At 32.0% G+C, this 24346-nt stretch overlaps 1 protein-coding gene across 1 annotated transcript in view; it reads left to right on the top strand.

The window, feature by feature from the left end:
* The window catches only part of COG6 (component of oligomeric golgi complex 6), a 116115-nt gene that overhangs the window by 77924 nt on the left and 13845 nt on the right, over positions 1-24346 (top strand). Inside the window, exons 14-18 of the mRNA XM_051987395.1 lie at positions 10919-11050; positions 11417-11584; positions 13897-14004; positions 22239-22292; positions 23726-23805. Of these exons, the coding sequence (XP_051843355.1) occupies positions 10919-11050; positions 11417-11584; positions 13897-14004; positions 22239-22292; positions 23726-23805 (542 nt within the window). The remainder of the gene's footprint in view (positions 1-10918; positions 11051-11416; positions 11585-13896; positions 14005-22238; positions 22293-23725; positions 23806-24346) is intronic.

The raw sequence follows: 24346 nt of genomic DNA, 5'->3' as shown, positions 1-24346 counted from the left end.
CTCAGCTCTAGGGCTACCTTTTATATAGAGCTCTCTTGATTACCCTCAACTGCTACCTCTCCTCAAATCATTTTTTATCTATCATGTGTCTTCCCAGTGAAAATGGAAGTTCCTTGAAGGGAAGGACTGTTTTTTCTTTGCCTTTTTGTCCTTACAATGTTAGAATAGTGGTTGTACATAAATGTTTGTTGGTTGATTTGCACACTGATTTAACATCAGTTTCAGAAATTATTTCTTGTCACAGTTAACATACATAAATTTAGCATCTTTTTTTAGCAGATGGCCAAAGATGAATAGTAACATAGTAACAAGGTAAATAGTAAATGGTAACAGTAGGTCTTAAAAAAAAAAATCATACCTGTATGTTTCCCCAAAGTCATTAATAGCCCTAATATATAAAAAATTTGATAAACTTTAAGAATTCTTCCAAAAAGTTTATCACAAGTACCTTTCTTTTTTTCCTCGGTCTGTCTTTGAACATTCACACTCTAGGTATCCTTTTTATTTACAAGGCTGATATCTTGATGTCTTATAGAGAATCAAATTTAAAATTGAGTCCAATTTAATTGTAAATGAAGTACTTAAAGGTAAAGATTAAAATTAGGTGCAATGTACCATTGAAACTTTTGCGGCAAAGTATAGGCATGAAATCTCATAGTTGCTGCAAAATCAAAAGCAAATGACTTGCCTATTCTTTATTTTTAAATTCCTAAGTAGGATTTTGACTTAGATATCCAAGTTCATCTGTGAACAATGCAATTTACAACCCTTGAATTTGCTTGACAATTATGTATGATTCTGATCCATGTCCTTGGATCAATTCCTTTGAGAGCATATAATGAATTTACCGAGTCTTTCTCTCTTTCACCTGATGCTTACAATATATTTTAGCCTGTCATTGCTTATCCTTCAGCCTTTCCACATAAATATTCCATTTCCCTTTTCTTTTGTATGTTTTTTTTGATACGTCTTTGATATATTTTATAATAACTTTTTATTTATTGATGATTATTATATTACTGTATAAACTCTGTAGGATTATCCCATTTTATTGAGCATCAGAATGTGAACAATAGTAATTCTTTGTTCATTTTGTTTTTCCTTTGTGGATAGTTAAACAAATTTTTTGGTAAATAAGATTGTGGAATATTCTTTATAAAAGTCTTACTTGTTCTAATCAGATATAACTTTTGTGCATATACCTTATTCTCATAAAAATTTTGTATAAATGGGAATTAGCACATGATTTAGTAGTTACTGATATTCTTTTGGCTGCTTTTGTTTAAAATAATAAAGTCCAAGATGTGTTTTCATGCCTTTTAATATTTTTAGGTTCCTCAGAATTTGATCTTTCTACACTCACAATTACATCACCTCTAACTCAGATTTCCTCTATGTGTACTTTTTCCATCTTTGTCCTCTCAGAACTAAATCTTAGAGTGACATTGGTGTTGAAATGTGATAACTCTACTATCCTTGAATGTTTTTTAAGTTTGATATGAAAATCTTTGCAGATCTGTTTTCTTCTTCCATTTGTTGTCATATTTCTACTTTCCTCTGTAAATGCTCTTAAGATAATTACTTAGTTGGAGCTTTTAACAAGTTTTCTTTGCATTAAGAGTTTTACCTGCCACTCTTTTCCATTTCATGAGATATTATTCATAACTTTTTCACTTTCCTTTTCTGTAAGATTTTACAAACAAATTTATATCATAAACTGTTTTTATCCAAGGTTGTAGCCATACTTTCCACTCAGTAAGTAAATCAGGTATTTGCTAACAAAAGCATTTTTATATGTCCTAATTTCTTGGATTTATTGATTTATTTCCATTAAATTTTCTGTGAAATTATAATAAATTGGTACATGTCTTATTTTTAGCATCAATAGCTTGTTTTATTAGGTCAAGTCACTTTTTTTCCATTTTTATTCTTCTAATTTTGTATCAATTTTGACCTTCTACTAAGTTAGTGATCTATACAGATTGCTAGCTGATTTGGGAATGATGACTCTATCATCATTTTCCTTTCTGTTGGAATATTATTTAATTTTTTAAAATATTATTCAATGTTCATCATATTTAGTTTTCTAATTCTTTTCATAATGAAAATATTGATGATGTGTAGGTGGAAAAATGTGTAGTCAATAAGTCTTTGGCCTCTCATTCCTCATTCCTTATCTATATTTCCCTCTTCCTCCTCCTCCCTCATTCCCTTCCTTTGGAACAGATGTTGGTACATAAGCTACAATTATTTTAATGATCTTTTTGCAAATACTTATCATGAGAACTGCAATACCAGATGATCAAATGACTCAGGAAATGATGAAACAATGTTTCTTGTTGCTTTCTGAATAGATGCTAAAATTTATTTATCCTTCACAAGGAGAACCTGTGAGTGATCTTTCTATTTAGTCACAACTTCCTTCTTTCTTCTAGTTTCATTTATAATGAAAATGTCAGGGTTAATATGGTACAGTTCCTTCTGTGCTATATTTATTTGTTGTGTGGACAATGGATAAAAATCTCATAGATATCAGTAGCCAAATTAATGTGTTAAGTGATTGAAAATTATAATTCTTAATACCTTTTGTTATTTGTTGAACCTAATTTTATCTTTGTGATATAGACCTACCTTACAAATAATAAGGACATCTGATTATTCTATAAGGTAAACAAACAAACAAAAAGGAAATGAAGAGTATATTTATTTTAATGTGGAAGAAAAAGCAAGGATAAAACATTTCTCACTTTTATTAAAGGTTTCTCTTAAACCTACCATACCATGGTACTAATTTTAACACTATACTAAATTTGGAGGGAAGAAAAGCAGACATTTGTGGGTTTTTTTTTTTCCTTTCACATATGGTAATAATCTAAGTGAATCAAGACTTTCATTTTGCTTTAACTTTTCATATAATTTGCAATGAAGTTCAATCTTTTGCATTTTATCAGGCAATTGCTACAAAAATGTGCTATACATTCAGAATTAATATTTTGCTCTTAAATCAAATGAAATATAATCTTTACAAGCCCTTGCCCAAACTCAGGCATTTGAATAATTTCCAAATATATTTTTTTTTAAAAAAAGGACTAAATATTCCTCAACTGTTTTCATTAGTTAATAGATAGTGAAAGACAATAAGTAATAAACTTTATAGTTTAATAATAGGAGACCTATATGCTATTTGAACATTTTATCCAATTCAAAAATATGAAAATTAACATGTTCTTTTGTAACAGTCCATTTGTCTCTTTGGATGTATATAAGCTTTACTACTAAGATGAGTAATATCTAATATTGCTGGCATTTTAACAAATGTAATATACTATTGCCATCTCTGCTATTCATGAACAAAGTAATCATGTATTCATTAATCTATACATTATGGATTTATGAAGTAAGTGTTTAGAATTCTTTGACCGTTTTATAAATGAGAAAACTGAACCACAAAATGTTTATTTAAGTAACTTTTATTCTACTCTAAATTGTACAGTCTGGATCCTATAATCTCTTTTTAAAATAGTGTGGTGCTATATGCCCAAAAACATTATTCATAAGTATTTCTTGACAGTCCTGTTATGGTGAGATATCTCAGCAGAGGTGTTTGGAGGGAAAGAATTGTAAAGACACCAGAAGCATAGAAACCCAATGTTAGCTAATTCTGCATTCACCTCCTGCTGCAAATTTTAGTGTCTTTTTTCTTAAATTTCTCCTTGATTACCTCTATAAAGACTTTTCCAACTCCGTAGTACTATCTGTGGCAATTTTCTGTGCATTAATTATAAGCTTCTAGTATTAATCTGTTAATTAAGAGTAGTACCCATTTAAGATTATTGTTTATATTATTTTAATATAGTATAATTAAAAGATTAAAAATAAAATTGGGTATGAAATTACCTATTTTTAAATTTAGAACATTTTTTAATAAAAATCAGAAAAGAAACTTTGACTCTAGAATATATTATCTCACTGTTAATTAAAAGAAATATCTTCAATTAAATTGAACTCCTGAATCTTTTTTTCCCCAATGGATATTTTCTAACTTTGTGCTCAGATACAAAATTTAAAATATTAACTTTAACTATAGATCCATATTGTTTTTCCAAAAATGAATAGAGTAGATTAGCTTCTGTTACCCATTTTACTTCCCCAACTGAGAAGGCAATGCTGCTCTAAATGAGTGATATTGTAAATTGAAATCCATAATAGAAAAGGAAAGAACTTACATAAAAAGCTTGTGTATCCAAATGATATTTTTTGAAGCATCTATATTTCAGGCTAATTCTTGGTAAATTAAAAGTATAGGTTGAGACTAAACACAATGATTATTAATTATTATTCCAAACAAAAGGTTTTAATTTTGCAAACAAAGTTTGCAAACTCAAGTACAAATCTCTTGGGATATATAGGTCAGTAGCTATTGCTAGTGATACAGAAACTGAATGTTTTTGTCCAGTTGCTTCTTGATAAAATATCATTTGCCCTCAAAACAAAACGAAAACAGATTAGAAGTCATGAGGATAATAGTAAAATGTATTAGATAAATTTGCTGGGAAGTTATCCTTTCCCAACTAAAATATTTTCAATTTTCGATTTTGTCTTTAATCTGGTACTCAAGGTCCAGTTCAGTTTCACTAAACTTACTGTTGCTTCATAAGGGCAATGAAACTCACAAAAACCACATAGTAGGTGTTCATCATTTGTTGAATTGCATTAACCTGATATAAAGTTAGATTTCCACCTCCTCTCATATTACACTGTTCTTCTCATGAACTCCAGACCCTTAGCAAGAACTGGACTAACTATACCTCTTCTACGATGCACTCTGCTTTCCTATGCTCATGCTTAATCAACTCTGATTTTTAAAATTCTGTCCATCTGGCAAGATTTATACCAAATGCTATATTTCCCTGATTTCTGTCCCCCCAGAATTACTCTCTCCTAAACTGTCACAGCACTCTGTATCTTCTTTGTATCCTTCTATCTCATTTTCACTTTGCTCTCCTGACTTGTAAGGTTTGTAAAAGGCCGGCTTTGTATCCTTTTTACCTTTGTTTTCCCCACAGCAAATAATAAAGTATTTTGAACATAATGGGCTGACAAATATTTTTTACATATATTATTTGAATGAAACAGAAAGATACAGAGAAAAAGAACAGCAATTTACAGTAAATATTTATTCAGGATTAATTAGTGTCACAACTTAGGGCAATATATGAAAATGAATGGGAAATGACTTATTAGGAATATTAATTATATTGTAAACAGCCTGCTCTTGGTTGAATTAAACTCTTTTGTAGGATATTTTGATTTTAATTTGATAAAAAATAGATTATAATGTTTTGATTTAAACATATATGGAGGTCATGTCTATAATACTTTCAAATACTTTACCACTTTTTTTTTGCTTCTCCAGATTTTGATATTCTCATTTTCCAAATATCTGCATCTTTCTCTTTTTCCCGGTTTTTTTTTTTTTTTCCATATTGAATCCACAAACAAAAAAACCTCCCCATACTTAGTTTGGATTTCCATCCAGTCATCCTCGAGATTATCTGTGTCTCTTTGTTTTTTTCTTTATTTTATTTAAAGCTTTTCTTATTTTCAAAACATGTGCATTGAGTTTTCAAAACCTGTGTTTCAATTTTTTTTCTCCCTCCCTTCCTCCTCCCATCTCCTTCCCTAGACAGCAAATAATCCAATATATGTTAAACATGTGCACTTCTTCTATACCTATTTCCATAATTATGCTGCACAAGAAAAGCTAGATTCAAAAGGAAAAATAACGAGAAAGAAAACAAAATGCAAGTAAACAACAACAAAAAAGTGAAAATACTGTGTTATGATCTACACTCAATCCCCACAATTCCCCCCCCCAGTCCTTTTCCCCTGTTTCTTGTGAATGATTTTAATTCCTTTTCCAAGATTCTAGCTTTATTAAGTATCAAAAAATGTAATTTATTACAGACAAACAATTTTAGATCTCACTAATGGGGAAAAAAAAAGGTGTTTTTTATATCTATGATTTTTTATTGGGTTGAAAAGTACCAAAAAGAATAGCCTTTAAAAAATAAAAATTTTGACAGAAAATGATTTCTTCTTAGAAAATGTATCTTCTACTTTATGTGTTCATTAAAAAGTTTGCATTAATACAGAATTTCCCATTTGATACATGTGCTCTATGTTAAGGCCAATTCTGGTCCAGTAATTATCTGGCCCTGAGCAAATGTTAATCTTTTTACTGTCTTGATTAAGAGTTTGGAGATTGATTAGGAAAGTTGAGGTAAATCACAAATTCAGGTTATAAGCAAGCTTTGTTTTTATCAGCTAATGTGAAGAAGAGTGAGTTCCTGGGCTTGGGATAGTCTTTTAGAGTCCAGTCAGGGCCTTGAGAGCAGGACCCTGTCTCTTTGAGAGCTTGTCTAATACATTTACTAGTTGAGCCATGGGGTGAGCCAGGCTCATTCTGCTCTTTTTTTCTTCAAGTATTAACCATATTCAAATAATCTAAAACAAAACTGAATACAGAGGTAACAATTTTCCTCCCTACCTACCATGGCCTCATAAAAAATGAAAAGCAAGTATAGCTAAGGAAAACAAATCCATACTTGTTGGAAATAGGACTTTTCAAAGAAAGAAAGGGGAATCTAGTAAGCTGTCTTTATTATTTTTACACACATACACACTCATGCATACATATGCACTTAGATGTACAAACAATGGCTGTAGATCCAGTTTAAGATGTAAGTTTGAAAACTCTTATCACTTACCATCTCTAACTCTTCTAAAGTCTCAGTCAGATATTCATAGGATTGATTTTTCTATCAACAGTGTACTAGAAGCAATATAAATATCCATTGGTTAGAAAATGGATAGAGAAATTGTGCTGAGTGCAATGGAAGGTTCAGACTAATATGATATAATCTATATGAAGTGAATTAGAAATAAGCAGAATGAGGGAAACAGTATAGTCTATATACACAATTATATAAACAGGAACAGTAGGACAAAACTGAATTTGGCATGATTGTAATGGCCAACTCTTTATAGAAGGGATAGAGAAAAATACAATTCTCTTGTTTGGAGTGGTGGGCTATGGGTATAGATTATTACATATGACATTAAGCTAGTTAGTATGTGAGTTTAACATTTTTTTTTCCCTTTGTTACAATAGTAGGATCACTGAAAGGAATCATGTGGGGAGAGGTATATCTAGAAATACTAATATAAAGCCAAAAGGCATCATTAGAATTTAGAACTTTTAAAAAAAATTTCTAAGGAATCTTATTCCATATAATAAATGTATCTTAGTAGTATTCTTCTAAAAGCTGGCCTCCATGCACATGGAAATAATAATGGGGGAGTTGTTTATTATAATTATTATTATTCTTAAAAGTATACTATATCCTCTCTTTTCTACACATATTCCCTCCCCAACTCAAGAAACAGCAACTCATTTAGAACCCTGATTTCTTTAGTTATATCCATTCCTTTCCTTCTTATTGGAATTGAATTTTAAGATTTACAAAGCATTTTCTTCAAAATAACACCATGAAGTAGATTTTTGAAATATTAATAAACCTGTTTTATAGATGTCAAAACCAAAAGTAAATTGTACAAGGTCTCTATCCTCGGTGTCAGGGCCAGGATATAAATGCAGTGGGTTCTGAGAGTAAACCTCTTTCTACTCTGCTGTTGTTCATTTGTTATCTCTTTGTGACCTATAGCACGTAGCCCATAGCACACCAGTTTTTTTCTTCTCACTTAGATGTTGGACACCTTCCTACCTAAGGAGCTTATCTTCCAGTATCATATCTTTTAGCAGTTTAACGTTGTCCATGGAGTTTTCTTAGCAAAGCTGCTGGTGTGATTTGCCATTTCCTTCTTCAGTGGATCATCTTTTATCATAACTCATAGTTTTCATTGAGCTATAGAAGCCTCTCTGTCACAATAAGGCAGTGATCCAGGAAGAGAATTCCAATATGCCATGCATCAAAGTGCCATTTCAAATACCACCATTCCTACCATGTATGTTTTTGATTCCTCATATATTAATTCAGTTAATATTTATTAATTTCCTATCTTGTGAAGAGTACTGTGATATTATAATAATACCTAACATTTTTATAGTTCTTTAAAGTTTTCATTATTTTTCAAATATTGCCTTACTTGATCATCCCATAGTTGTTGGGCTGCATGTGTTATTAGTACTCCCATTTTACAAATGAGGAAACTTAGGCAGACAGATACTGAGTGAATTGCCCAGAATCATAGAATTAGGAGGTATATGAGGTTGGATTTGGATTCAAATCTTCTTGTCTATGGATGGGTCCAGAGCTCTATTCACTGAACCACCTGGTTGCAAAGTTAGAATTTAGAAAAGACTGTCCCCAGATATTAATATAAAAAAAATGTGAAGTCACAGATACTGGTACTGGTAATATAAAATGGTACATGATAAGTGCATATGACTATAGAAGAAATCTGTAGAATGACAGTTTATTGGATGAGCTTCATTCAAATAGCAATTATCTTCCAGATCATTTACACAATGCTTTTACTTTGGTAAGATTTTTTTTTTTCACATTTTCATTTTAAGTCAAGGAATAAAATGAAATTCCATTATACTTCTCTTCTCCTACTCTACAAAATTTCTATGATTATTCTCTTTTGATTAATAACAGAAAATTTAGATATAAATGGAGATAGGGATGAGTTTTTGGTTTGTAAGTACTAGTATTTTACATCTTGTAGCTTAGAAGATAGGAAAATTACAGACTGAATTTTTGATCTTAATTGCTGAAATTATGTCATTATAACAAATTTTAACTATCTTACCCATCTAGCCTCCTTAGTATTAATCTAGATGATAAGCTTTCATTTATTAAAAGTTGTGGAGAAGCAGCACTAACAAAGAGTGTGTGTGTGTGTGTGTGTGTGTGTGTGTGTGTGTGTGTGTGTGTGTGTGTTTCAGTATATATTTTGTCATATAAAACCAATAATTTAAATCTTCCTGTCATCTCCTGCCAGGGATCAACATTACTTATGAGTAAATTTCTTTGAGGGATTACCTGTGTATCACTTTTTTAATACCCAAATTACATCATTAACTTAGATTCTTTTAGGGGTTCTTTATTATGCCTAATCTTGTAAAAATGTATATTCCTACACTACCAGGAACAAAGTTGTTAGCTTCTGTTGATACATCTAAGATCCCAATTTTAGCTAGTTCCAAAATCTGGATTCTTTTATACTGATGACATTCCACAATTAATACTCATCTTTTTAATGTATTCTTATTTCCTTCCCAAAGGGCATTAGAATATCCTGCCAGCTAGAAAGTGTTTGTATTCAAAGGACATGGCTTGCATTTATATCTTAACTGTGTATTCCTGTCCCATACCTTATATATTCTGTGAATGTATATTTTGGGATAAAATGAGGAAGGGAATATATCCCAGCCTGATGAGTATTGATTGGCTTTTGCACTTGGCTTTCCCACTTATCAAATGACCTGCTGTGTTTCCTTATGCTTTATGCTGAGTTAAAAAAAAAAAAAAATTAGTACACCATTTCATTTCCCATGAAAACAGAAATAAAATGTTAGCCTGCAATTCATAGAAATTTTCTTTATCCTATCTTTTGTTTTCTGGAACTTAATGGTTTGTTTTATTCTTTTAACAAATAGACTGAACTGCTTTTAATTTAATTTAAAATATTTTTATTGTGTCTAATAGTTCTCAAAGATTAAAACGAATCTGTGATCCCATTAAGTTGGGCATTCCCTCCAATGATGAAGATTGCAACTCATTCATTTTCACTTATCTTGTATGACTTTCATCTCTGTCTTTCTTCTTCCTAGGAGTTCATCAAAGGAATCCACCTAAAAACAGTAGAGGCCTTCCTTATTTTCCCCTAATATCACAAAAGTACTGCCAGATCACTTATGTCTTCCATGAGTCATTCCCCACTCTTGTCATGTCACCAGTTCATCTTTTTCTGGATTAGGGTATTTAATGTCCTTTGATGACTTCCTTTACCCTTTTCTTCTTCAGAGTTCTATGTTGATCAAATCGCCTAGCAAATAGACGGAATCAGTTTTCTTTCTTTTTTTTTTTTAATTATAGCTTTTTATATCATGAGTAATTTTACAGCATTGACAATTGCCAAACCTTTTGTTCCAATTTTTCCCCTCCTTCCCCCTACCCCCTCTCCTAGATGGCAGGATGACCAGTAGATGTTAAATATAGTAAAGTATAAATTAGATACACAATAAGTATACATGACCAAACTGTTATTTTGCTGTACAAAAAGAATCAGACTCTGAAATATTCTACCATTAGCCTGTGAAGGAAATCCAAAATGCAGGCAGGCAAAAATATAGGGATTAGGAATTCAATGTAATGGTTCTTAGTCATCTCCCAGAGTTCTTTTGTTGGATGTAGCTGGTTCAGTTCATTACTGCTCCATTGGAACTGATTTGGTTCATCTCATTGCTGAAGATGGCCAGGTCCATCAAAATTGGTCATCATATAGTATTGTTGTTGAAGTATATAGTGATCTCCTGGTCCTGCTCATTTCAGTCAGCATCAGCTGAATCAGTTTCTGAGCACAAGCATAACCACTCATGGAGAGACATATCACCAGTAGGCTGAGTGATAATGAACCTTTTTTGGCTATGGTAACCTATAAAAGAGAGATATCTAAAAGTTGTCATTTTAATTGTTGGAAATTTCAAAACAAAATGTGTAGCTTTGATAAAATTTTAGATAACATAATTGATATGTTAAGATAGCGAATCTTAAACATGCTAATCTAAAATCTAAAAAAAAGCATTTTTATCATGAGCTAACATCTTTTTATATTCATTAAAGTTTACTGAGTAAATACAAATAATGATGAGCAATTTATGTTTCAGGTTGAACTCCCACCACCTGATCTTGGACCAAGCTCTGCACTAAGCCAGACACTTGCATTATTACGTGAAGTTTTGGCATCTCATGACTCTTCAGTTGTGCCATTAGATGCTCGTCAAGCAGATTTTGTTCAGGTGTGTTGCCAGTTCTTTTTAATTATTAATTTTGTACTTCTATTGCATATTCTCTTTACAATTTAATGGCATGCATATAACAAAAGACTTTTTAATAGCACCTTTTTATCATTTGGTTTTCCCTAAAATAAGTCAAATTGTTGTCACTAAAAAGATGTTTGTTCAATAACCATACGGTTATTTAACTTTTAAAAATATTGAGTTTTATATGTCATATCTTTGGAAATTTTCCTTCCAAACTTATATAATTTTCCTTCTCTGTTTACCGATACTGAAATACTGTTTCTGTAGTCCCACAGCTTAGGAGCATAGAAACTTGCTTGTGAACTAAACAACACTCAAATATATTTCCTTTTCAATTTTTAGGTTTTATCATGTGTTTTAGATCCTTTGCTCCAGATGTGTACTGTATCAGCAAGTAATTTAGGCACAGCTGACATGGCCACTTTTATGGTCAACTCCTTGTATATGATGAAGACAACATTAGCACTTTTTGAGTTTACTGATAAACGTCTAGAAATGCTGCAATTTCAGGTAAAATTAATGTTAACATTACTTTTTAATGTAATGTAAATTGTTTCTCCCAGTTAGAGTTTTTAAATACTTTCAAGATTAAAAAACCTTTTTTTCTAATACAAACATAGAGATAGGTAGATTAAAAAAGTAATTTTCCACATTTGATCAGAATTTTACTGTGAAAAGTGGAAGAGAACTTCTCTGATTGCACAGAGATAATCAGTATGTAGATTTCAGTCTCTGAACTGTAAATAATGTGATGTACTTCTCAAGATCTGGAGCTAGTACAGGAGGTGTTAGAGAGAACAGATATATTTTTATCTAAGTGTAAACTAGTGTTAGGCAAAACATTAAAAATTATTATACCATTCACACTAGTTCTACAAACCAAATGGTTATCACTTAAGCTTTTCTACGATGTTTAAATTAAATAAAATGATAAAATGTACTGTTATAAAACTAATTAGAAATAGTGTTTTTTGATGGTAGTTAATACAGTTTTAAGGAATTGACTATCATAAGAGTGTTATAAATATTCAGATAATTTAAGGGGTAAGATTTAGAGTTTATTTTGGTTTTTTCTGATTAAAGTATTTTATTATTTTAGATTTAATATAGTCCTTTATGGTTTTCATGTGTTAATTTTTCCATTTTTATTCAATTTTTAAAAATATTCAGGTACTTCTATGTGTATATGTATTATTATGAGTAGAAATCTTCAAATGAGATAGTTATAACCAAACATGGAATGCCAGATTTTAAAAGTTATATTTACTAAGGGATGCCCTCATTTTTATTCTTTCTCAAACATGTTACTCTGATGTGCTCTCATACCAGACACAGATTGTTTGTGATTTGATCATAAATTCTCAGCTGCTTAGAATTGAAAGGAACCTTATAGATTACCCAGTCCACTCTTCTATCTAATGCTAGAATCACCTGAGAGGTGGCCATCTAGTTTTTACCTAGGCATACTTTTGAGACATTCTTTTCCTTTGTTGAAATTTTCTATTAGAAACTTTATATTGAGCTGGAATTTTCTTGTCACTCCCACCCATTGTGTTGCTGAAGAAATCAAACTCTTCCACATGACATCTCTTTACATATTTAAGTACTGCTATTATGTTATATTTTAGTGTATCTTCTATCAAGAGTAAAATATTTCTAGTTCCTTCAAGTAATTTTCATATTTTCTTTTCCTTTGTCATAAAGAAAGAGGCTAGCTCTAACCCCACCCTCCACCCCCAGCCACTGCCTACTTTTAAAGAAAGGAAATTAGACCATTCTCAATAAAATCCAGTCACCCAACACAGTGTTTGGTTCTTTATCTTTTCATTAATTTTTTTTCCTTCTCTAATAAGAACTCAACCAAAAATTAAGCACCAGTGATAAGAATCTAAATCCAGATAGTTGTACTGGACATAGAAGAGAGGAGACTTAATGAGAGAGATTGTCTAGGGTTGGAAGCAATTGATAGTTCTTTGTCCATAATATTTGAAGGGGGAAAAATGAACAGTTGATGATCAGCTATGATAAACTTGGCTCTTTTCAACAAAGCTGAGTCAGGCCAATTTCATTAGACTTGTTATAAAAAGAGCCATCTGCATCCAGAGAGAAGACTGTGGAGACTGAATGTAGATCATAACATTGTATTTTCACTTTTTGTTGTTGTTATTTGCATGCTTGTTTTTTCTTTTTCATTTTTTCCCTCTTGATAAGATTTTTTTTGTACAGAATGATAAATGTGGAAATATGTGTAGAAGAATTGCAAATGTTTAATTAATGTTTGGATTACTTGTCTAGGGGAATGGAGAAAAATTTGGAACATAGGTTTTTGCAAGGGTGAATGCTGAAAATTATCTTTGCATGTATTTTGAAAAATAAAAAGCTATTATTAAAAAAAAGAAAAGAAAAAAAGAAATCAGATAATGTTAAAGAAAACACCTGGATAGTTCCATCAGTAGGAGTAGAGAGAGGGACAGGTTTTGGGAAGATGTTTTGCTTCATATTGGGAACACAAGATCTGACTGTAAGTAGCCTCAGCAATTTTTTGTTGAGTTTAAAAGGTCAGAGAATATCCAGTTGGAGAAATCCAACAAGTTGATAATTTCTGTGGAATGGCCAACCAAGACTTTCCTCTAGCACACAAATTTCCACCATACTTCAGTGTAAGAATATTTCCACTTGTCCTTTAGGAAGACTGATTTTTCTATTACCTATTTTTACCCTGTAGACAGATTAGTGACAAATAACTGGGCTTGAATCACAGTCAAGAAAATTACTATCAAAGCCCATACTCCTTTAAACGTGTCCTTTTTGTTTTATTCCAGATTGAAGCACATTTGGATACATTGATAAATGAGCAGGCATCTTATGTATTAACCAGAGCAGGTCTGAGTTATATCTATAATACTGTACAGCAACATAAACCAGAGCAGGTAAGAACATAATTGTTTAACAACCATTAATTTTTTTTTTTGAAAGCAGTGGGTCATTGAGGTTTTTTAGAGATTTTTTTTTTATTATTTTACCATTTTAGAATTGTGGGAACTGAGATTCAGATACATTAAATGCAATTTGACTTGGACTCTATAGTGTATCCCTGTGACATGAATCTAGTAATAGGGGTCAACTAGAATTTCTCTGTCATACTCTAAAAGCTTCTTTTTTAAAAATCTGAAAGCAAAGAAGAATTAAAAGTAGTGTGGTAAAATAGATCAGGAACTAGAATATGGGTTAGAAGGTCTGAGTTCTAGATTTATATCTTCAACTTCGGTTTGATTGAGAATAAAATTCATGACAGGGAGTAATATAGAATCAGCTTCAAGAGATAGACTGGATCTTCTTGGAGAGGACTTTAAATGCCAGACTGATAATTTTGTGTTCTATTTTTGAGGCCCTGTCAGTCAGTTGCTCATCAGATACTATGAGCTTTCTATGTGTCAAGCATTGCACTAAGCTCTACAAAGGAAAACTGAAACACAGTCCTTGCCTTTAGGATGTTCATATTCTAAAGAGGGAGATAATATACAACTATCTATTTAAATATAAGATATGTGCAGTATCAATATTAATCCCAGAGGAAAGACAGCAGTTTGGAGAAGAGGAAAAGGACTCTTACAGAAAGTGGGATTTGACACTTCAAAGAAGCATGGGAGGTAGAGGTGAGGAGAGAAAACATTGCAGGAACTGGAGGCAGCCAATATATTTAGGAATGGAGTCAGGAGATGGAGTTTCATGTTTGAGGAACATGAAGTAAACCAGGATAGCTGGTACATGGTACATACACCTAGAGGAGAATAAGTACAAGAAGACTAGGAAAGTAAGAGAGGGCTCAATTATAGAGCACTTAGAAATGCCAAAGGATTTATATTTGCAGGAGGAGCTAATAGGGAGCTGCTCGAGTTTATTGAGTAGGGCAGCACTAGGGAGTGGAAGAGAGAATGTGGGGAGACACACACATAGTTAGGCTTGCACTTTGGCAAGATGATCGTTTTGGCTCATGAGTAGAGAATGGACTGGAAGGCAGGGAGACCAATCAGGAGGTTATTGCAGGAGCCCAGCCATGACAGGATAAGGCTGTCCAGTAGGATTTGACTTTGAGTGAAGAGAAAGGGGGCATAAAAGAGAAATATTGGGAAGGAGAAAATGACAATATAAAAATAAAATGGATAAACGGATCATGCAAAACAGCAGAAAAGTATGAAAACAAGGTTGTGAGATGCTTGCCTGGTCACAGTCATGTCTTCAGTAGTAATAGGAAAGTTGGGAAAAAGGGACGATTTGGGGAAAAACTGTGGTCTGTATTGGACATACTGAGTTTTAGTTTATCTACAAAGCACCCAATTTGAGATAAAGAAGAATCAGTGAGGTTAGAGCTCAAGAGATAGCTATATCAGCATCTAAATCTTGGAATTATCTACATAGAGATGATAACTGAATCCTTTGGAATTGCTAAGTTCAACAAAGCCTGTAATAGAAAGGGAGAAAGAAAGGACCTTAGCAGTGTTTCAGAGTGAATAGAATTCTGTTCTTGAAGAGACCTGAGTTTAAATCCTGCTTCTGCCGGTTATCAACTCTATGATCATGGGACATTTAATCTATATGAATTTCAATTTTTTTCATCTATGAAATGGGGCTTATCTCTAAGACCTAATTAACAGAGCTCTTTTGAGGTGACAGTAATATCATGTACACAAATTGCTTTTCAGACAATAAAGCACCATACATATGTTAATAGTGCAGCAGTAGTAGTTGTTGCTCTTGTCAGTATACCCTGCATGTGGAGTACAACTCTTACTTTTCAGTTTCTGAGTCCCTGGAAACAAAAAGAATTTAAAACCTCTGTAACCTTGAGACTCAGAATATTTGATGGATTTGATTCTTCTTTTGGATAGTCAGTCAACCAATTCATAAGAATTGTGTAGAATATCTACTTTGTGTTAGACCTGTTGCATGATTATTAAATTGTATTCCAATCCTAATCTCTTCTTCACCAAAAGTTTGTGTCCCTTTCATTGGATTTTTTTTCATAGAAACAATTCTGTAATACAAATGAACAAAATAATGGAATTTGATATATGAAATTTTGTTTTAAGACTACACAAAGTTCACAGATCAAATAAAGTCTATTGGAATTTGCATTATTTAAATCTTTTAAATGCATGATTATTATAACTTGGCCTAAGAGTGGGCATTATGAAACACTTTTTTCTTTAGCTTTAGTGATCTTCGAAGATGTTTTGTTTTGTATTCTTTCTGATAATAAATATAAGGTTTTCTTCAATTTTTCATGGAAAATGTAAAAGTTCCTAATCCTTTCTAAAATCAAGTGTATTGCATAGTAGAGTAGAATCAGATTGATTCTGTGAGATTCTAGCTTTTTAGTTGAGATGCAGAAATATTTTCTGTGACATAGACTCTTTGCCAAAGATTCATGCAGTAAAAAAAGCACTTTGTTTAGAGATAGAGTTCCTACATATAGATTCCCTACATTTAGATTTAGATAATAAATTACATTATTATCACCTATTATTGGCCAAGTCACTTCACTTCTAATCCTTAAAATTAGAGGATTGGAATCAATGAACTCTTAATGTCCTTTTCAGCTTTAGTTCTGTGAGTCTATGATCCACATTCTCTGAACTCTTATGTCATTTATAATCTGTATGATACAATTTAGCATTTAATTCCATATTGTTGTACATTGTTCACTTTTATTTAGGCCTATTATTTTATCCCCAGCAAAAATATAAGGTCTATCTAGACAGTTTTATTAACTTTTCCTATCTCCCTTGGTGCTGAAAATATAGTATTCAGTAAATGTTTTTTGGCTGGTGACTGATGGATTGACTGATTATAAGTGATTGTTATTTTACTAAAGGTAACTAGTTCAGAGTTTCTTTAAATAGGAGCCTCACCAGTGCATTTTAGTATTCATTTAGAAACCATTAACTTCTTAATAATGAGTTTGGGGACATAAACATTTAATAAAACTAATTTAATAAAGCTATATCTAATTGAAAATCAGAAATAAAAATAAAACAACTCTGAAATAGTATAAACTGGAAAATAGTAATGATTTATTAAACATTTTAATAGCAACTTTTTGGGAACATTTATTAAATTAATTGAAGTACATTTGAAATAGTCTTACGTTATAGTTTTAACAAATATACCTAAATGTTTTGTTTTTGAATAATTTCCTCATATTCTTTTGTTTCTTTTGAATTATTCATTTAAATCCATTTTTTCATTATTTTAAATAATGTGGCACTTTCTAACAGCATATATGTAATAAAATAGAATCATGGCATGTAGATTATTTATCCTATAACAGATACTTTATATAGTTATTCTAAGATATTAATTAGATAAGCCAGTTCTGTAATATAAATTATACTTACTAACATATGACTTGCTTTAATAATTAACCAAAAATACAAAATAAATGGAGGAATCAAGTCAGATTATACATGTATAACTGGGATTGTGTATTTCTGGCACCTTACTAGTCTTTTATTAAAATATACTATTTCTTCTTTCTCATTTCACATTTTTATCTATTTAATGTTGAATCTAAATGAATTCAAGACTATATTCTATTCCAGGTGTACTAACTTATACTCTAGTTCAGGGATTCTTAATTTTTTTTAATGTCATGGACCCTGGACTCTTTTGGCAGTCTAGTGTGTATGGACTTTTCCTTTCTTAAAAATTTCAATAATTGTTTTTCCATTATCAGTGAAGATAGTTTTCAACATTCATTTTTCTAAGATTTTGAGTTCTAATTTTTTTTCCCCTCTCTTCCTTACCTCCTCCTTTCTCCAAGACAGCAAGCAATATAACATAGGTTAAATATGTACAGGCCTTCTACATATATTTCCATATGTCATGTTGTAAAAGAAATATCAGAGCAAAAAGGAAAAACCACAAGGGAAAAAAAAAGCAAAGAACAACACTAAAAAAGAGAGAATCGTTATGCTTCAATCCACATTTCCATAGTTATCTTTCTGGATATGGATGGCATTTTCAATCCCAGATCTACTGGAATTGTCCTGGATTATTGCTGAGAAGAACTAAGTTTATTATAGGTGATCATTACATAATCTTGCCCTTACTATGTACAATGTTTTTTTGGTTCTGCTCACTTTATTTAATATCAGTTCATGTAAGTCTTTCCAGGCTATTCTGAAATCAGCCTGCCCATCATTTCTTTTAGAAAAATATTATTCCATTACCTTAATATACCATAACTTATTCAGCCATTCCACAACTGATGGGCATCCTCTCAGTTTTCAGTTTCTTGTCACCACAAACATTTTTGTACTTTTCCTTGAGTCCTTTTCCCCTTTTTATGATTTGTTTGAAATACTGGACTGCTAGATCAAAGGATATAGCCCTTTGGGCATAGTTCCGAATTGCTCTCCAGAATGGCTAGATCAGTCTGTGGACCACTTTTGAGAAGAATTTTTAAGTGCCCAAAATAATATACAAAAGAATAAAAAAAACCAATTATTTTGAAATATAGTCTATAAATGAAAAGACCACAATCACATATGATACATTGACAGGTCTAATAACTACAAATATTTTATAGTGATGAGTATAAATGACATTTTGTAACATCCAAAATTGTAAAGTTATATGAAAACACTTTTTATTTCTGTTGGTAATAAAATTGTAAGAATTGTGGCTTAAATTGGGCTTGCAACTAAAAATGCTAGAAAAGGAACAAATTAAAAGCCCCCAGTCAAACACTAAACTTGAAATTCTAAAAATAAAAGAAGAGATCAATAAAATTGAAAGTAAAAAAACTATTGAATTAATTAGTAAAACTAAGAGTTGGTTCTATGAAAAAACCAACAAAATAGACAGACTCTTAGTAAATCTGATTAAAAAGAGGAAAATCAAATTGTTAGTCTTAAAAATGAAAAGGGAGAATTTGCTGCTAACGAAGAGGAAATTAGAGCAATAATTAGGAGTTACTTTGCCCAATTTTATGCCAATAAATTCGACAACTTAAATGAAATAGAAGAATACCTCCAAAAATATAGCTTGCCCAAACTAACAGAGGAAGAAGTAAATATCCTAAACAGTGCCATCTCAGAAAAAGAAATAGAACAAGCTATTAACCAACTCCCTAAGAAAAAATCCCCAGGCCTAGATGGATTTACATGTGAATTCTACCAAACGTTTAAAGAATAATTAACTCCAATGCTAAATAAACTAATTGAAATATTTTTCTAAAAGAAATGATGGGCAGGCTGATTTCAGAATAGCCTGGAAAGACTTACATGAACTGATATTAAATAAAGTGAACAGAACCAAAAAAACATTGTACATAGTAAGGGCAAGATTATGTAATGATCACCTATAATAAACTTAGTTCTTCTCAGCAGTAATCCAGGACAATTCCAGTAGATCTGGGATTGAAAATGCCATCCATATCCAGAAAGATTAGTTGATCAGTGGAAAAGGTTAGGTTCACAAGACAGAATAGTCAACTATAGCAATCTAGTGTTTGACAAACCCAAAGATCCTAACTTTTGGGATAAGAATTCACTATTTGATAAAAACTGCTGGGATAACTGGAAATTAGTATGGCAGAAATTAGGCATGGACCCACACTTAACAAGATCAAAATGGGTCCATGATCTAGGCATAAAAAACAAGATTATAAATAAATTAGAGGAAAAGGACATTAAGAGTTCATTGATTCCAATCCTCTAATTTTAAGGATTAGAAGTGAAGTGACTTGGCCAATAATAGGTGATAATAATGTAATTTATTATCTAAATCTAAATGTAGGGAATCTATATGTAGGAACTCTATCTCTAAACAAAGTGCTTTTTTTACTGCATGAATCTTTGGCAAAGAGTCTATGTCACAGAAAATATTTCTGCATCTCAACTAAAAAGCTAGAATCTCACAGAATCAATCTGATTCTACTCTACTATGCAATACACTTGATTTTAGAAAGGATTAGGAACTTTTACATTTTCCATGAAGATTAGAAGGGAAGCAACAAACTGGGAAAACATCTTCACAGTTAAAGGTTCTGATAAAGGCCTCATTTCCAAAATACCTAGAGAATTGACTCAAATGTATAAGAAATCAAGCCATTCTCCAATTGATAAATGGTCAAAGGATATTAACAGACAATTTTCAGATGATGAAATTGAAACTATTACCACTCATATGAAAGAGTGTTCCAAATCACTATTGATCAGAGAAATGCAAACTAAGACAACTCTTACACACCTGTCAGATTGGCTAAGATGAAAGGAAAAAATAATGATGAATGTTGGAGGGGATGCGAGAAAACTGGGACACTGATGCATTGTTGGTGGAGTTGTGAAAGAATCCAGCCATTCTGGAGAGCAATCTGGAATTATGCCCAAAACGTTATCAAACTGTGCATACCCTTTGATCCAGCAGTGTCACTTTTGGGCTTATATCCCAAAGAGATACTAAAGAAGGGAAAGGGACCTGTATGTGCCAAAATGTTTGTAGCAGCCCTGTTTGTAGTGGCTAGAAACTGGAAATTGAATGGATGCCCATCAATTGGAGAATGGCTGGGTAAATTGTGGTATATGAATGTTATGGAATATTATTGTTCTGTAAGAAATGACCAGCAGGAAGAATACAGAGAGGACTGGCAAGACTTACATGAACTGATGCTAAGTGAAATGAGCAGAACCAGGAGATCATTATATACTTCAGCAACGGTATTGTATGAGGATGTATTTTGATGGAAGTGGATTTCTTTGACAAAGAGACCTAACTCAGTTTCAATGGATAAATGATGGACAGAAGCAGCTACACCCAAAGAAAGAACACTGGGAAATGAATGTAAACTATTTGCATTTTTGTTTTTCTTCCCGGGTTATTTTTACCTTTTGAATCCAATTCTCCCTGTGCAACAAGAGAACTGTTCGGTTCTGCAAACATATATTGTATCTAGCATATACCGCAACATATTTAACATATATAGGACTGCTTGCCATCTAGAGGAGGGGGTGGAGGGAGCAAGGGGAAAAAATCGGAACAGAAGCAAGTGCAAGGGATAATGTAAAAAAATTATCCTGGCATGGGTTCTGTCAATAAAAAGTTATTATAAAATAAAATTTAAAAAAAAAAAAAGAAAGAAAGAAAATGGAAGGAAAAAAAAAAAGAATTGTGGCTTATTTGTACATTCATAAGGGACAGAAATGTTAAATTTCTGTTGGTTTCTGTTTGGAATCAAAAATGTATTTTTTTTTTCCTCGTCCAAGTTTACAGACCTTTGAAATCTGTCTGTGGACCCCAGATTAAGAACTCCTGCTTCATACCAAAGGTGTCTAAATTCCCTAAGTTCAAAATGATATTTGAGTATGTGGCATTATAGATGGCCTACTTTTTGACAAATTTGAATAAAGCCCAACCTGTTGCTAGCCCCACACTCCTGCTGTGGTCTGGAACTACGAAGTCAAGGAGTTGAGGAAGTAATACATTCCGTATTGGGGGAGCTAAGGAAGTAATTAATACATTCCAGATTGGGGGAGACACTCGTACATAGATATGGGAAGAAAGAAAAGGAATTGGTGAATGCAGGACCAGCTACCAAACCAGTTTGATACGAAACAAAGAGCAAAGGAAGGGAAATAATATGAAATCAGACTGGCAAGGTAGGTAGTAAGCTAGATTGTAGAGAGTTTTTAAGAGTTGGCTATGTAAATTGTATTTAAATGTAAATTTATTCTAGGGGCAACTGAGAACCATTGAAGATCTTTGAGTAAGGGGAGGTGATATGGCAAAAATCTGTTATTTGTAATGCTTCTAATCATTTAAACCTAGGCAAATTACTCTTTTCAGACATTTGAAAATAGAGACTTGCAAATGGCAGAGTTCCAAACAATACTTTTTTTTTTTTTTTAACAAGACCTGTGATTTCATCAGCATGAAGCGCTCCAGTTGAGAAACTTCTCATAGCATTGCAGATTGGCAACTTGTCTTCAATTCAGTCTTAGAGTGAAAGTTAAATTATTTGCCCAGAATCAAGCATCTATTATGTATCTTAGGGCTTGAATCTAGGTCCCCCTGGATGTTGGGCCACTATTTCTTTTTTCTTATACCATGTTGCCTCTGGTGTGTATCACTATATCATTATCTTTGCTTGCCTTTTTTTTAGGGTCCCTTAGCTAACTTGCCAAGCTTGGATTCAGTCTCACTGAAAGCAGCAATGGTAAGGAAACCATGAATTCATATCAAATCATTATTATTTGTGTTTCTTAAGGCTTTTCTCTTTAATGATGCTTCCCTTATAGATATAATTTGTTTCATATGAAATTTTTTTATCTTCCCTGATAACATACAACATTTATATTGGTCTAAGAATAGTTATATAGCTGATATTTCATTGACTTGGACATTTTTATACTGTTATATATTACACAAACTGAAACGTCTGCAATGTTCTGATATAATAGCACACTATATTTTTTAGATAGCATTCTACTTCTAAATCTCCAGAACAAAGCCCTAAAACAAAATGATCTCTAAGACACCAATATTCATATGTGTGTGTGTGTACGCGCGCACACACAAGCACACACACACAATACAGACTTATACACTGACAATTGTAATGACATAGTAGATAGAGCACTGGCCCTGAAGTCAGGAGAACTTGAATTCAAATCTGGCCTCATACACCTAATACTTACTAGCTGTGTGTCTCCGGACTAATCACTTAATCCCAATTGTCTTGCAAAAAAATTAAATTAAAAAAAAAAAGGGAAGGGAGAAAGAGGCTATTTGTACAAAAATATTTATAGCGACTCTTTAGTAGTGTATAGAATTGGAAAATGAGGGGATGCCCATCAATTGAGGAATAATGGAACAAATTATGATATAATATAATGGAATATTATTACACTTAAGAAATGAGAAGCAGGAGAATTTCAGAAAAACTGGAACTTATAAAGACTGATACAAAGTGAAGTGAACAGAACTAGGAGATTATACAACGATCGTCTGTGATTGACTTAGCTATTTTCAGCAATATCATGATCCAAGACACCTCTAGAGAAAGAACTCATTGAGTCTGAATATAGACTGATGCATACTACTTTTCACTTTTTTTCTTCCTTCCTTTCTTTCTTCTCTTTCTTCCTTCCTTCCTTCCTTCCTTTCTTCCTTCCTTCCTTCCTTTCTTCCTTCCTTCCTTCCTTCCTCACTTCCTCACTTCCTCTCTCTTTTTTTTCTTCCTTCTTTCTTGTACAAAACAACTAATAATAGGAAATGTTTTATATGATTGCTCATGTATAATCTGTATCAGGGGAGCGGAGTAAGGGAAGGTAGAATTTGGAACGCAAAACTTTTTTTAAAAAAATAATGTGTATAAAAATATTTACATGTAATTGGAGAAAAAATAAAATATTTTGAAAAATGAATTGAAGTAGGGTTTTTAATTCTCTGATTTTGATGATATGTTTATAAAATGGAGATTCAAACAAATATAATAAATATTATTGAGAGATCCTTATAATAGGAGAAAAAGATAGTTTATTTAGATTAGAGGATTTCATTTACAAATTCTTTAAAAAAAGATATCCATATTTGGAGCATTTCATAGGCGATACACATTATCATTCATCTTTTTTCTTTTCTTTTCAGGTTCAATTTGATCGCTATCTCTCTGCCCCAGATAACTTATTAATGCCACAGCTGAATTTCCTTCTAAGTGCCACAGTAAAGTAAGTATTTTATACTTTAAATAAGTTGGCCCAAATTAATTTATACTTCAGCATAATTTCTACCAAAATTGCCAGAAATTTAACATTATGGATATTATAGAATGAAATTTATTATCATGTTATAGATTTAATCTTAGAAATAATCTTATGAATTATACAGTCACCCTTCAGTTTATAGATGAGGAAACTGAGATTCAGAAAGGTTATATTTCTTGTCCATAGTCATGTATGTAGTAATAGGACTGGAAACTGAATTGTGCTACAAATCTATGCTTATTCCATTGCACTATTCTGCTTCTTTTACCTTGGGTTGGACTCCAAGTACTCTCTCTGTTTGAAAGTTAGATGGATGGATGTATGGATAGATAGACAGATGATAAGTAGAAAGATCAATAAATAGATATATTTTTGCTAAGGCCATGGTTCCAGATTCTCATGCATAAGCAGATTGTAATGGAATGTAATGAATTTTGACATGAATCATGTAAATCATATATTCATATTAGAATAGTCTTTTATGGTATTTTGGTTATATGGATCT

This window comes from Antechinus flavipes, chromosome 3 (genome assembly GCF_016432865.1).
Source record: "Antechinus flavipes isolate AdamAnt ecotype Samford, QLD, Australia chromosome 3, AdamAnt_v2, whole genome shotgun sequence".
Classification (NCBI taxonomy): Eukaryota; Metazoa; Chordata; class Mammalia; order Dasyuromorphia; family Dasyuridae; genus Antechinus; species Antechinus flavipes.
This window is presented reverse-complemented; position numbering and strand designations above follow the sequence as displayed.